This window comes from Exophiala oligosperma, assembly GCF_000835515.1.
Source record: "Exophiala oligosperma strain CBS 72588 unplaced genomic scaffold supercont1.4, whole genome shotgun sequence".
Taxonomy (NCBI): Eukaryota; Fungi; Ascomycota; class Eurotiomycetes; order Chaetothyriales; family Herpotrichiellaceae; genus Exophiala; species Exophiala oligosperma.
Window position 1 is genome coordinate 3,575,212 of NW_015622821.1, and position 12,882 is coordinate 3,588,093.

At 50.5% G+C, this 12,882-nt stretch overlaps 3 protein-coding genes across 3 annotated transcripts; 1 reads left to right on the forward strand and 2 right to left on the reverse strand.

Moving 5' to 3' along the window:
* Window positions 1–1,036: 1,036 nt before the first annotated feature.
* Window positions 1,037–3,382, reverse strand: PV06_05365 (uncharacterized protein; the record flags this gene model as incomplete). The annotated part of the gene is made up of 1 exon (XM_016406361.1): window positions 1,037–3,382. One exon carries the CDS (start codon window positions 3,380–3,382, stop codon window positions 1,037–1,039), a length of 2,346 nt encoding a protein of 781 aa, XP_016264567.1.
* Window positions 3,383–4,124: 742 nt separating this feature from the next.
* Window positions 4,125–6,653, forward strand: PV06_05366 (uncharacterized protein). The gene has a single exon (XM_016406362.1). It carries the CDS (start codon window positions 4,315–4,317, stop codon window positions 6,400–6,402), a length of 2,088 nt encoding a protein of 695 aa, XP_016264568.1. The 5' UTR covers window positions 4,125–4,314; the 3' UTR covers window positions 6,403–6,653.
* Window positions 6,654–6,846: 193 nt separating this feature from the next.
* On the reverse strand, window positions 6,847–12,555 carry PV06_05367 (uncharacterized protein; the record flags this gene model as incomplete). Its single annotated transcript, XM_016406363.1, has 1 exon — window positions 6,847–12,555. One exon carries the CDS (start codon window positions 12,553–12,555, stop codon window positions 6,847–6,849), a length of 5,709 nt encoding a protein of 1,902 aa, XP_016264569.1.
* Window positions 12,556–12,882: the final 327 nt, after the last annotated feature.

Here is a 12,882-nt window from a genome sequence, read left to right on the forward strand (position 1 = left end):
GTCGGAGATGATTGACACGGTATCATGGGTTTGGGCATCATCATCGTCGGACATTAACGACTTTTCATCGACATCGACTCTAGATTGAATAGCTTCAGTCTCTGAGGTCGTCCGACCTTGTTGATCCTGTTTCGGCTTGATACACTGAGACTGCGACTCAGCACAACTGGAGCAAGGAGTATTTCCATCACATTCAATCCCATGGGATTGGCACATCAGGCATTCAGTTTCTGGTTTCCGTTTCCGTGCTGCGGCAGTGGTTGCATGCCGATACAAACGGCCATGGCGAAACAACGCATCCCTGACATGCAGAATTAGTATAGTGCCAGATATAACAGTGAGGGAGTTTCCTGTGTTCAAAAACTTACTTCCGTGAAAAGGGTCTCCCACATGAAAAACAAGTAAATGGCCTTATCCGTTTATGATTTGTTTGCTCATGGCGGGTCAAATGGTACTTCCTGCGAAAAGTTCTGTTGCAACCCGCCTCAGAGCAAGTCCAATTCTGCATCTTGTAATCAGGATAGTGGTTCGTAGAATCAGATGGAGAACAGGAAGGAATCTAGGCTTCTTTTTCTTTTGATGATCCTGAGATGAGCATTTGTGGGCGAAGAACCAACTTGCCGAACCCCATGGGCCAGAACAGGCGGAGGAGGTTAAACTGAACTGGGCGATCTGGAGGTGGATGGTGGTGGATGATGGTGGGATGATGTGGAGGACGCCGGAATTGCCCCATTTAGCCCTCAAAGCTTCACAGCCTCGTACAAAAATATAGATAGCCTTGCCCATCAAAGCGTAGAATCGCACTTGGACGGTGTTCAATCGGGCGAATTAAGGGTATAGATGGTATTGACGACCAGAGATATGAATCAGTCAAACAAAATTACATGGCTTTCATGAAGTATCACTCTGAGATCGCTGATAGTTTTTGTACGATCCGTCAAGGTGTCATAGTACGACTGCCGCTCATGATTCGTGTCCCTTGTAGAAGGAACTGGTTCATATAAAGGGATCGCAGTCGGAATGAATCGATGGATCTTTAGAGTCTCGACCGCCTCTTCTGCCCTCTGGAAGTAGTTTGCATATCATCACTCGAGGGCGACTCAGCCTCCAGGAAAATTTGCTTGTTCAGCGTGGCAGCAAGGGACAAAACACGTGTGGATACCGCTGCACCGTCTCGTCGGTTCTTTCCCTCTCGCCGATGCAGAGCGATGCTCTCGATGAAATCCCATAATCTACCAGATGCCGTGAGGTCGCCCGTTGCTGCATCTCTTTCTGGCAACCATTCTGGGGCAAGCCGAACCATGGTCGAGGTCTTTGAGTCTTTGCTCTTGCTCAACAGAATGATGCCCTCCTCCTGGAAGCGGCTATATGCATTCTTGAGAGCTTCCTTATTAATAGCCTCAAAATATGACAGATCTCCTTGATGGTATAGCGTCCTTCCGGCCAGTTGAGCGGTATTTTGTGCCTGGGTCATATCGATCCAAGTGATTGTTGAGCCTACTGGCGGAACCAGGACCAACAAAGAGACTGCGCCTAGCCAGGCCGCGTCCACAAACGGCCAGATCAGAAAGCAATAGAAATCGAAATTCTCTCGACCCTGTTTGCGTTCCTTGTCTGACAAGCCGATCCACCTTTCACCATTTCCAGAGATCGACAACACATCGTCACGTACAAGACTCTGCATTGCTGCTTCAAGATTGTGCCGCAAGCCTTGTCCAGCAGGGAAAATGAATTCGCCCCTAAACAACTGCGACAAGAAGCTAACCTTGTCGATCAGTTCCGTCTCCTTCATCCTTTGATTAGCGCTTCCGCCACCTTGTTTCACCTTGGTGTATATCGAGGCTGCAATCAACGATTCGGAGATGAACAAGTGTATTGTCATATTCCGATAAAATGACAGTTGGAACCGGTCCACGGCATAAAATGTCTCCTCCGCCAGCCCATCAATTGTGCCGACCAATTTGGGGCCCAAGACCTCGAGAGCTCTTTCCACCACATACGACGTTGGCATGCCGTGGAAGTCTGCCACCTTTCCGCCATTTGCCCTTGTTCTCGCGCAAAGCCAGTCCACGCGACGTATCAGCTCAGACTTGCCCACACCACGACCACGCAGCGTGAGTAGAACCGTGCCAACTAGAGCTGTCGGCATGATGACCGAAGCCGAATTGATGTCGGAAAGCACCTTGTAGCCAAGTGTCCGCAGTAACCGAATTCTGGAGTTGGAGTCTGCTGCACTTGAACTCAGGTCCTCATAGCCTGGCTGATCTTGCCGCTGCTTCTGTTCTTGAATAAACTGCTTCAGGCTCCAAGGCTCATGAAACCTGCAGTCTACTCGTCCCAGGTTGAGTGAAAGAACTGAGGATGATGACAGGAAGTCTGCCAGATTCTCTTTCTGCTTGGGTTTACCCAACAGTTCATTGACATATGAATCCACTTCAATGACCTTGTCGTATTGCAGCGACACTGGACAGATGTACGCATCGTCTGTCCTTCCGGACAAAACAGAATCAAGCAGAAAGCTCAATATACCGAAACGAGGGCCCAGTAGCTTTCCTGTTCTGCTTCGTGTTCCCTCGATGAAACATTCCAAGTTGTATCCTTTTTGCATCAAGGTGTCAATATATGCCTGCACGACAGTACCATAGAGCTGGTCATCGTTGAAGCTCCTTCGGATCCACATGGCACCACAACTTTGCAAAAAGTTACCTACGAGAGGAAAATTGAGGTTGTCTCCAGCTACCACGACAGGGAGAGTAAGTCCCAGTCGATAGCATATCAAGTGTAATGTAACATAATCGATGTGGCTTGTATGTCGAGGGAGGAAGATGATTGATTGGTTCTTCTTCGCTGCCTGTGCTGCGATTTCACGTAACCTCTTTACCTCAGCTTCGGACACGTGTATCGCGCTGTATGCTCGGGTGAGTAGTTGTGTCGTCATATAGAATGCGCCGCGGATGTATGGCTTGCTCTCCATCTTGCATATCATGGCATCCACCATATTGCTTGTAATGTCGATTAACTGAGATGTTATCTCGTGCCTGCGCTTCTCGCGCTCTTGTAGATACGTTGGACTGCTTTCGTCCAGGTAGTTTTCCTGCTCTTCTATCTTCAGTCGTCTTTCCGTTAACTCGACTACTTTCCGCCGCAAAAGGGGAGAACTCATAGTTGCAGACTTGATGTTGGCGGTGTAGCCTGGATAGAAGACCGGTTGGCCGAGGATGTCATTGTAGCTGCGCCAACCTACCCCTCGCACAAACAAGGATATCTCATGAGCAAAATTGAAAGGATTCTTTCGAAATCTAGCCATACGCGTAAGGATACTCTGTTCGGTAGGGTCATGGTTGGCTTCTGGGCCGGTCTCTGGCCGGACAAGGTCAGGCATTTGTACTGCAGTTGCAGGAGTGTCTATGGGGATCGCGTGGAAGGAAGGAGAGGATGAGAGGAAACACAGGCGAATCCCATATCGGGGTCAGGAACGCGAGGATATACCACAGTTTACGAGTCTTCGTATTGAGTGAACAGCTTCACGGTTGTTGACTCGGTTCGCTGGTTTGGCGAAGCAACTGGCGCGAAGGATCAGCCGAGGAAACGGCGACCTCCGCACTTTCCCCAGATTCAAGCCACAAGAGACATGCAAGCCACACCATCTGATTCAGCTGAGGGCACAAGCCACAACTCCAGCTGACTGACTAGGACAACCGGAAAGAAGAATAAGTAGAGGAAGAGAAACATATGCACCATTATGCTCAATTCCTCTCCACAGATAGTGACAAAGATTACAGGAACGTGGCCGTGTACACGCAGTGCTATGGAGAGGCTCCTTGGGCTGGCATTCCCAGACATGTAGACTATGAGGTCCGTATGTGGCCTACTCCGTAGCGACATACTATGTAAACTTCAAGATTAAACAGACCGAACCCTGGGTCGAATGATCATTGCTCACAGATTCTTTTGTTTCCTGCAATCGGCAAGATGGTGCTCTCATGTCTCAACCAGTGCATCGTTCTACACAGCCTCGTCAGGCTACGCTAAACCGCAAATGGTGACTATATCCCCCCTCACGTGAGTCTACGTAATCCTTGGGACCAAAAGAAATCAACATTCGCCTCTGCACATGCCCGAACATTTCTTCGGTCCCTCCTTCCTCTCCCCAACAATATCATCAATATCACAGCTGTCGGTCTCAACCTTCGTCATTCGTTTCCCTCAGAATAATCCCTGATCTACCGTCTCCTTCTCCCTCTTTGAGTTGGCTGGTTCCGACTACACTTGACGACAGTGAAATTCTTGAACATGCAATGAACGATTTCTATTATGGTTAAAAAGGCTGACCGAAAATATGGAGTTGTTCTGGACGCGGGTTCGTCTGGCACCAGAGTGTACATATACCGATGGGTCAAGAATGCCGTTGCTCGACAGGGCGCAGCATCGTTGCAAACTCTCCCTGTGTTAGAAACAAAGGAAAAATGGACGAAGAAAGTTCACCCAGGCGTGTCGACATTCGGCGACGACCCTGAATCCGTGGGCCCAGATCATCTCAAAACGCTTCTCAAACACGCTCTCCGTCACGTCCCCAAGGAAGCCGTTCCTGAAACCCCCATATTCCTTCTTGCGACGGCCGGCATGCGTCTTCTACCGGACCAGAAACAAAAAGAGATTTTGAACAATATATGCTCCTACATCCGCTCTGAGACTGACTTCTCACTTCCTGACTGCGATTCACATGTACAAGTAATACCTGGCGAAACTGAAGGGCTCTATGGTTGGTTAGCTGCAAACTACCTATTGGGAGGGTTCGACGCTCCGCAAGACCATGATCATGGCAAAGGGCATCACACATATGGCTTCCTGGACATGGGTGGTGCCTCAGCCCAAATTGCATTTGCGCCAAATGCTACAGAAGCGGAAAAGCACGCCAACGATCTGACACTTCTCCGTTTGAGAACAATAGATGGGACTCCGCAAGAACATAAAGTTTTCGTGACAACTTGGCTTGGGTTCGGCGCAAACGAGGCGCGAAAGCGCTATGTCGAGGATCTCGAGGAGACATATGGTATCGACGGCCTTCTTGAGATGCCGGACCCATGTCTGCCCAAGGGTTTGAAATTGACGGAAGAAGGCGAGCTTCTCTCATCATCCAAGGAGGCGGACCATAAGCGATTTCTTCTTGGGACAGGCAAATTCGATGAATGCCTAAGACGCACGTTTCCTTTGCTCGAAAAAGACGTCCCCTGTCCTGATGAGCCTTGTCTGGTCCATGGCGTTCATGTCCCAACTATTGACTTTGAGGTGAATCACTTTATTGGGATAAGCGAATACTGGCACACAACTCACGAAATATTCGAGATGGGTCATAAAGACAAAGCCTACGACTTCAACACATATCAGAATCGTGTCAGAGACTTTTGCGAACAAGATTGGGCAAAGATTCAGGAGGGTGTTGCCGATAAAACATGGGGTGGCAATGTTGATGAACAAACTGCATTGGAGGTCTGCTTCAAAGCCAGCTGGTTGATCAATATGCTTCACGATGGTATCGGGATACCCAGAATCGGCATTGAAAACACGAATTTTTCATCACATAACGGGACAAAAGAGCTTCTTGAAAGCAGTAAAGAGAAGGGATTTTTGGATCCTTTCCAAGCCGTCAACGAGATCAAATCCACAGAAGTGAGTTGGACACTGGGTAAAATGGTCCTTTACGCTTCGGCAGACGTTCCTCCTGCACATGAGAATGACCTTCCCGTTGGCTTTGGCAGCAATGTTCCAGGCGTGCCCGACGACTTCCAATACCCTAGCGGTGGCATCCTTCAGGACATTAAACCTTCTCATCCTGGCTCGTCATCCGAGACAGAAAGTCAAAGCATAACCGACCAGATCCACGACACTCTCTTCCATTCCGACGCATCGCATCGATTACCTGGCTTCATCTTCTTCCTGTTGATCGTCATCATCGCTTCTTTCTACCTCTGTGGACGTGATCGGAGGTCAAGGATCTATAATTACTTCATTTCATCACCCAAGTCTTCGAGGCCTCCTTTCTCTTTCCTCCACAAAATCCTCTACCGTGGCTCCAAGGCCGGCCTAAATGATCGCGACCTTGAGGACGGCACGTCGTCACGTCTGTATGATCCGACTGATTTCGAGCTCGGCAATCTTTCAGCATCAAGTTCAGACGATGATCTCTCTGTCACACCCCGTCCAACATCCCGATCAGGAGTGGACAAGTCTTCTCTATCCCCGCAGAACAGCCGTCGACACCTTGATAGGTTAGCGTCTACTGTCATCGATCGTACGGGGCTGGTTGTAAGAACGGAGAGTCGTGAGCGACTGGGAGGAGATACAACAGCCACCAATGGACGTTCGAAGAGCAGGAGCGGTAGTCCAACTAGATTGAAGTGAGGTACAAAGCAACATTGAATGAGACAAGATGATTGGCACAATAACGAAGTTAAGAGTGGGATGATGATAATCATGGACCGGCTTGGTTCTTTTCGGTTGGTGTTTGGGGTCTCGGTAGGATTATGTATATACAGTGTATGTTCAATGCGCTACAGTTAGGGAGGGCATGTCCGAGGCACAGAAAATTGGCGTAGACTAGTAGTGGATATTGTATTATGAATGGTTGAATAAACATACAAACTTTGGGATGCAAATTCGCTAGGTAAACAAAGTTGAACAACGATACCGTGGAGAGTGAAGAGATTCAACATGTACGGGCATCTCTAGACAAGCACTTTGTGACCAGGTACGTAATCTACATGCCTCGTAGCGGCTTGAAATTGTACAAGTACATTGTCTACAGTATAAACGTAGCTACGTAACATCCCCAGGTGGTTAGGTAGGTCAACTCTGAGACGTCCTCCTCCCCGTCACTGCCTCGGGGAGTTTGAACTCGGGGATGCCAATCTCCCCTTCCACCGTGACTTCCTTGACGGGCCGGAGGAGACTCGAGCTCGTCCCCCCCGTGCCGGTGCTCCCGCCCGTCTGCTTGCGTTGTTCCCTCTCCCTGTCACGCTGGCCGACGACTTGAGGCAGGGTGGCGGCGACCTCCCGGTAAAAGGCCTCGAGCCGGTCCCTGTCGTGGCACAGAGCCTCCAGGTCGTCCTTGATCTGTTCGGGGGTGATGTACTGGCCCGGGACGTTCCCGCCGAGCAAAAGAGACTGACGGCCGGCCCCGAACACGTCGGCGGTGACTTGGGGGGTCGTCACCAGGGGCGGTTGCGGCGGCACGGCCATGGTGGACCCGGACGCCGAGGATAGACTCGGTGTTGACATGCCTGCGGCGGCGGCGGCGCCAGGGGTCCCGAGAGGAGTCGTGTTTGACAGGGGACGCATCAGTGGTGACGAAAACGGCGCGGTTCTCGGTGACGCCACGTTCAGTCCGATGATCCCGGATGCCTGGACACCTGCGACAGAGTTGGCGTTGTTGCTGTTGCTGTTACTACTAATGCTGCTGACGCTTCCGCCGTGGTTGTTGTTGATGTTGTTATTGTTGGTGGGTGAGCCGCTCACCATGGACGGCGGTGGTCGCAATATGATTGATGATGCGGCGGTGTTTGGAGTGGCTTCTTTCTTCAGGGTGCTGTCCATCCTCGAGGAGGTGTCCTTGCCGGACGCGAGTCTGGAATTGTACAGTCGGTTGGCCAGCAACAGAATGTCACCCTCGTCGGTGATTTGCGCGAGACCCACACCAGAGCGGTGCACGAACTGCGTGTACCGATAGTCCAGCGTGCCCCAGGAGTATCTAATCTCGACGTTCTCGGGAAACTCAGATGTGGCTTCGAGGTCGAGCACGAAGTTGAAGCGCTTCAGCAGCGCCTTTTGGTAAAGGTGCACGTCGGAATTCAGTGGCGCCTGCGGTCCAAAGGACGTGGCGGTGAAATACACGTTGTTCGTCACGGCCCGTTGAGGAGGCTCCAACGCCAGCTTGATGCGATAGGGGGCCCGGAAAGGTTCGTGGTCTGGAACTCGGGATGCTTCTGCTATCGGCACCTCGACCAGCTTCAAGCCGTACTTTTCCGCCTGAGTGGTCCAGTTGACGATCGCATCGTCGACGAGCTTGGAAGTCACGTTAAGCCAGGCCAGCTCGAGATGATAGCAGTTTTCCGGGTTGTGTAGCCTGTCGTAGTGCAGGTTGACAATCTCGGGTCTGTTGGACCGCTTCCTTGTGTCGACGTCGATTCGAATCATTTTGCTCAACGTGATGGCCCGTTTCTTCTTGTCACCGAGCGATTTGGCAAGCTCCGAGGTGACCTGCGCTTGGTTCGCAAGGCTCGACGCTGAACGCGTCCGACCTGTCAATGCCTCGCGCGGTCCTTGCTCGTTGATGGGAGTCGCCGGAATCGACCGGTCTGGTTTTCGACTTGCCGGGAACCATGACTGCTGCTTGTTCTCTGCTCTTTGGGTACGCCACTCAGGTTTGATGGAGTAGAAGTAATTGCCATCTTTGAACTTGTGCCGGCTGTTCACGTGTTCGAACAGACCCTCCTTCATGAGGTCGTTGCCGATTTCCACCGCCTCATCTCTTGTTTCAATATCTCTGAAATTGTGGACTAGCCAGTTGGTCAAGTCTTCACCCATGAAACAACTATAATGCAACCTCAGGTGCCATCGTCTGGTCTTGATCTCGATCCCTCTGTCGCCTTGCAATGTTTGTGCCAATTTGGATAAGCTGAAACTATCACGGTCGAACTGATCTTCCTCGGGAAGTAGCTGAGTAGATTGCAGCTCGCCAGCCTCCTCAGCTGCGATGAGCTTATCGAGTTCGGTGGCGACTAACTCGGACGGATTCAGGGTCTCGAGATTGATACGCAACGGATTACGATCTTTGAGCTTCATCGTGCTCAGGCGATTGTGAGCAGGTCTTCTTTCGTCGGGCGGGACGAATCGAGCTTTTTGCCACATCTGTGTCAATACTCTGATGCCCCGTAGATGAATCTCCTCTTCATTCTCCTCTCCTTCAGAGGGTGCCGGTCTGCGGGCGGTCTGAGGCGGTTCGACTGGGATCAAAACGAACCGAGCACGCCAGAATCTGAGTGCTACAGTATCTGCTTCCGCTTGCCGGCTGATGTCGGAGAGGTAGTTGTCTGCTTCTTCCCAAGGATACTGTTCAGAGAATCCTTTGAATTGCATGTCTCGTATCATGTAGTTTTTGGAAAGGATTGTTTTGATGTTAGGATAATAGTTGATGTGTTGAGGATACGGTGGTTGGACAGTAGGCTGCTTGCGCACGTATCTCGTGACACGGATACAATCTGCTTCCTCGAGAGACAGTTTTTGTATCGTGTTTGCCATAGACAGAAAGATGTAAGATCCGTCTGGTCTAACTAGACCAGGTGTGAAGAATGACGAACTGTCACCAGTGCCGGGTCCCACAGACTCAACTAAAGTCGGGCCTACCACCAATTGGTAGCCATGAGAGAACCTCAAGGCGAGCATTTCTCGAAGGAGCGTGTCACGAGATTCAGGGACTTCAAGCATATCGTTGGACATTTCGAGGTGGACATCGTAAGAAGTCGATTCATACTCCGTCTGAAGGTCCTGCATGGAAGGAAAATCTGAACTGGTCAAAGGGACTGAAGCAGGGGTGCATAATGATCTCCATTTGACAATAGCGGCGCGAGGTTTCCGTGGATACAAATGTTGCCATCTGCCGTAGTATGACTCTCGTTCCGGATGTCGTTTCAAGGGATTCGAAGCGTTGACGTTCCGGACATATGGGAGGTTGCTTCGAGTAACCGAGCTTGCGATTGACGTACCCATCCAGCTCTCGGCAGCTTCAGCACTGTCATCCCCCTCTCCATCGCTAGCTGACGTTGCAGACCTTTCGCTCCCTGATTCTCCTTCTGTTTCGTAGCTGTTTTTTCTATCGTTGATGTCGTTTTTAACATGCTGCGAGGTCGAGTTCGATCTTAGCGAACCGCCAATCCTGTCATCGTGGTGCTTTCGTAGCGGCGTATTGATTGAGATTGGCTTCGACGGCATGCCGCTTGGGCGATTCGAGGAAGTTGGTTTTGGGCTTCCAAATCGTTGCTGCAGAAGGTTTTTTTTCTCTCCGGCGAGACTGGTAGTAGAGACCGATCGAATACTTGCGGCGGATGTAGCGACTGTTGGTCTTGACTTGCCGAGCATGCTAATAGCTGGCTGGGCTGATATATTGGTAGTGTTGACCTCCGTGCTTGGTACAGATCTCACTGGGGGAGCCAAACCCCTCAAAGAATAGCTCAAATTGCGGTTCGCTTTTGGTGTTTCCGGAGTTTGCTTTGCAGCAGATCCTTCGGATGCGTCTCCTGACATTAGGGATGGAAGTTGTGGGCGAAAGGCGCCATTGGGTGCTTTCCTGGAAGTCACTTTCGTCAACTTTGGTCCCGTGGATGTTTCGTCGACCTTTGCTTGGGTTTCGTTATCGAGCTTAGATGTTATGAAAGCTGCACTCTTTTCCAGACTTGAAGATTGCATGAGCCTAGTCGATAGCACTTGGTGCCCGGGCCTTGAGCGGAACAACATCGAGTCATACCGCTCCATACGTTCAAAGATGTCTCCCAACGCTTTCGCATGCGTGGATAAAAGTCCTTGGGAATGAAGCTTTGGGTCTAGCCTTGGCCCGAGCTTACGCGAAATCGTTGGAGAGTGTGATAAACTCCTGGCTGCACTTGTTCGTCTGTTTCTGTACTTGTAGTGTTTGGCTTTTCCTAAGGTCAAGGTCTGGGTCTCACTCATGAAAGGTATGCTCATGTCTGCCAGTCCTAGTTCCATCAGACCCATCATTTGAATCTCATACATGCGAACTCGTGGTACGAAGGGACGTTTGTTTCGCTTCGACACCTGACCTTTGTCCTTAGGCTCGTCTTCACGCACAAGTGGCTCGATTCGGTCATCTTCAGCAGACCAGTATGAGAGATCGACCCATTGAGGAATACCAAAACACCAGCCACGTAAACCCTCATGGCCCTGGCCTGTAATGTAACTGGTGAGGTGCCGAAGACTATTTGATGTAATGGACGATAAGGCAGGCGATAGCTTGCGCGGTTGGCTGGAATCGTACAGCGCCGGGCCTGAACCTGACCTTCGGGGACTGATGTTGACGCTGGAGGGGAGGGCAGACTGAGCAGAATCTTCGGAGGGACTGTTACGATATTTGAACAGTGGCACAGAGTGGAGAGGCATTCTTGATAGGCAAACAATGTCAATGCCGACTCCGTTGTTGGTCAGATTTTGTGATGTCAGGTTAAGAAGATCTCTGTTGACCTCAAAAACCCCGGTTCCGGCACTGATGACCACAATTGAGACTCCCGTCCGAATCAGATCACGGTCAACATAGTCATTGGCAAATTGTGTCGAAGCTATGTTGATGGCTTCCAAGATATTTCCCTTCAGAGCTGTACTTGGTCTCCCAGCGATGCGAGTGCCATTGGTCTTTGCATCCTTGACTGCTATCTCGTTGTTGGCTGATGTATGCAGCGAGATATCCCTGAGGAAAACACGAAAATCCTTTTTCAGCTCGTTCAAGATAGTGGTCCATTGTGCGCTTGCCATATCCGTGACAACAACCCGGTAGAAGTCTTGGTATTGTCTGGCAGTCATGTTTGGTGCTCCTGTCTCCGGAGCCGTCTCTATTCTTCTGTCCTTGTTCCTAGCAAGGTCGAAACGATCATATTCGAGACGTCCAAACATGACAATGCTGACGAGGTGACGAACGTCCAGATCGGTCCATCGCTTGAAGAGGTCTGGAAGAAACCCGTTAATCACTCGATTGAACATGATCTCACCATTGCCTTCGGAATCGAAGTCCCACATCTCACTGGACATCTGTATGAAAAGTACATAACGGGCGGCCTCGCTGCGGAATATTGGGATAGTTGTTCCTGAGAAATACCCAGACGCTACTTTATGACTCTGGACATGAATTGACTTCACAGTCAACTTGATTGTGCCTAGGAAAGTGATCTTTTGCCCGGTGTAAATTGTTCTGCCAGCCAATTCTTGGCCAACAAGCCTCCACATATCAGACCTTGCTAAGTAGGCATCTCTGAAATTGAACTCGACATGCGAAGCTGTTCGGTCTTCAAAGGAAGCAGGGATGATCCACACTTGGGACCGTGGTCGAAGTCCAAAGGCGTTGGCAATATTGCTTTTCACGGAAACCTGGAGACCTGTCTGTCTCGCTGTGAGATCTAATGGGGCATGTTTAGCAACACAGAGATACCGCGTCGCGGCATCGGCAGCGTGATCCACATGTGGTCTTCCTGAGACATTGAAAGCCGTGTCCTCGTTTTTGGTGACTGGAGACTGAAAGTCGCGAACGTCAGACGTCTCTTTCGCAAGAAAAATTTCTATGAGATTGCCTTCGCGTATGTCTGTGCCTTCGAGAAAAGCTTCATTCAGGAGGACATCCTCGGGTGAGAAGTTATCGTCGTGGATCCAAAGAGTGGCACGGACGGGCGGTTTTGCTTGGGTGCCCGCAGAACCATTGCTCAAACCCGAATGATTCCTTCCGGCAGCTTTGATTGTGGATCCGCTGCTGGTGCGGCGATGAATGCTGGAGCCTTGCATTTGGAGTTGAGGCCTCTCAGACCGCGCTGACCTTAATGCTTACCTCGCGGGTGTCAATGCTCGCATATCTGGTAAGAACAAGGCGACGTGTTCGGGACAAGGAGATCATGGTGTTTCGAGACCGATTATAGACTGGACTTGACTACAATTGTGATCTTTGCTGGAAGCCACGGTGGCATTGTTGAAATCTCGTTCCTGAGTATCTCGCTATCTGCAGATAATGAGTGTGGCATATATCATGAGCATCGTCGGCTGGCCCTTGGATGAAGCCGAGATGGGAAGCATCTTGGCCTTGTCCTATTTGGGAAATCTGTAGATGCCGCTTTA

Excerpts from the sequence above, each read along its gene's own strand:
- PV06_05366 (XM_016406362.1), top strand. The coding sequence starts at position 4,315 with ATGGTTAAAAAGGCTGACCGAAAATATGGAGTTGTTCTGGACGCGGGT.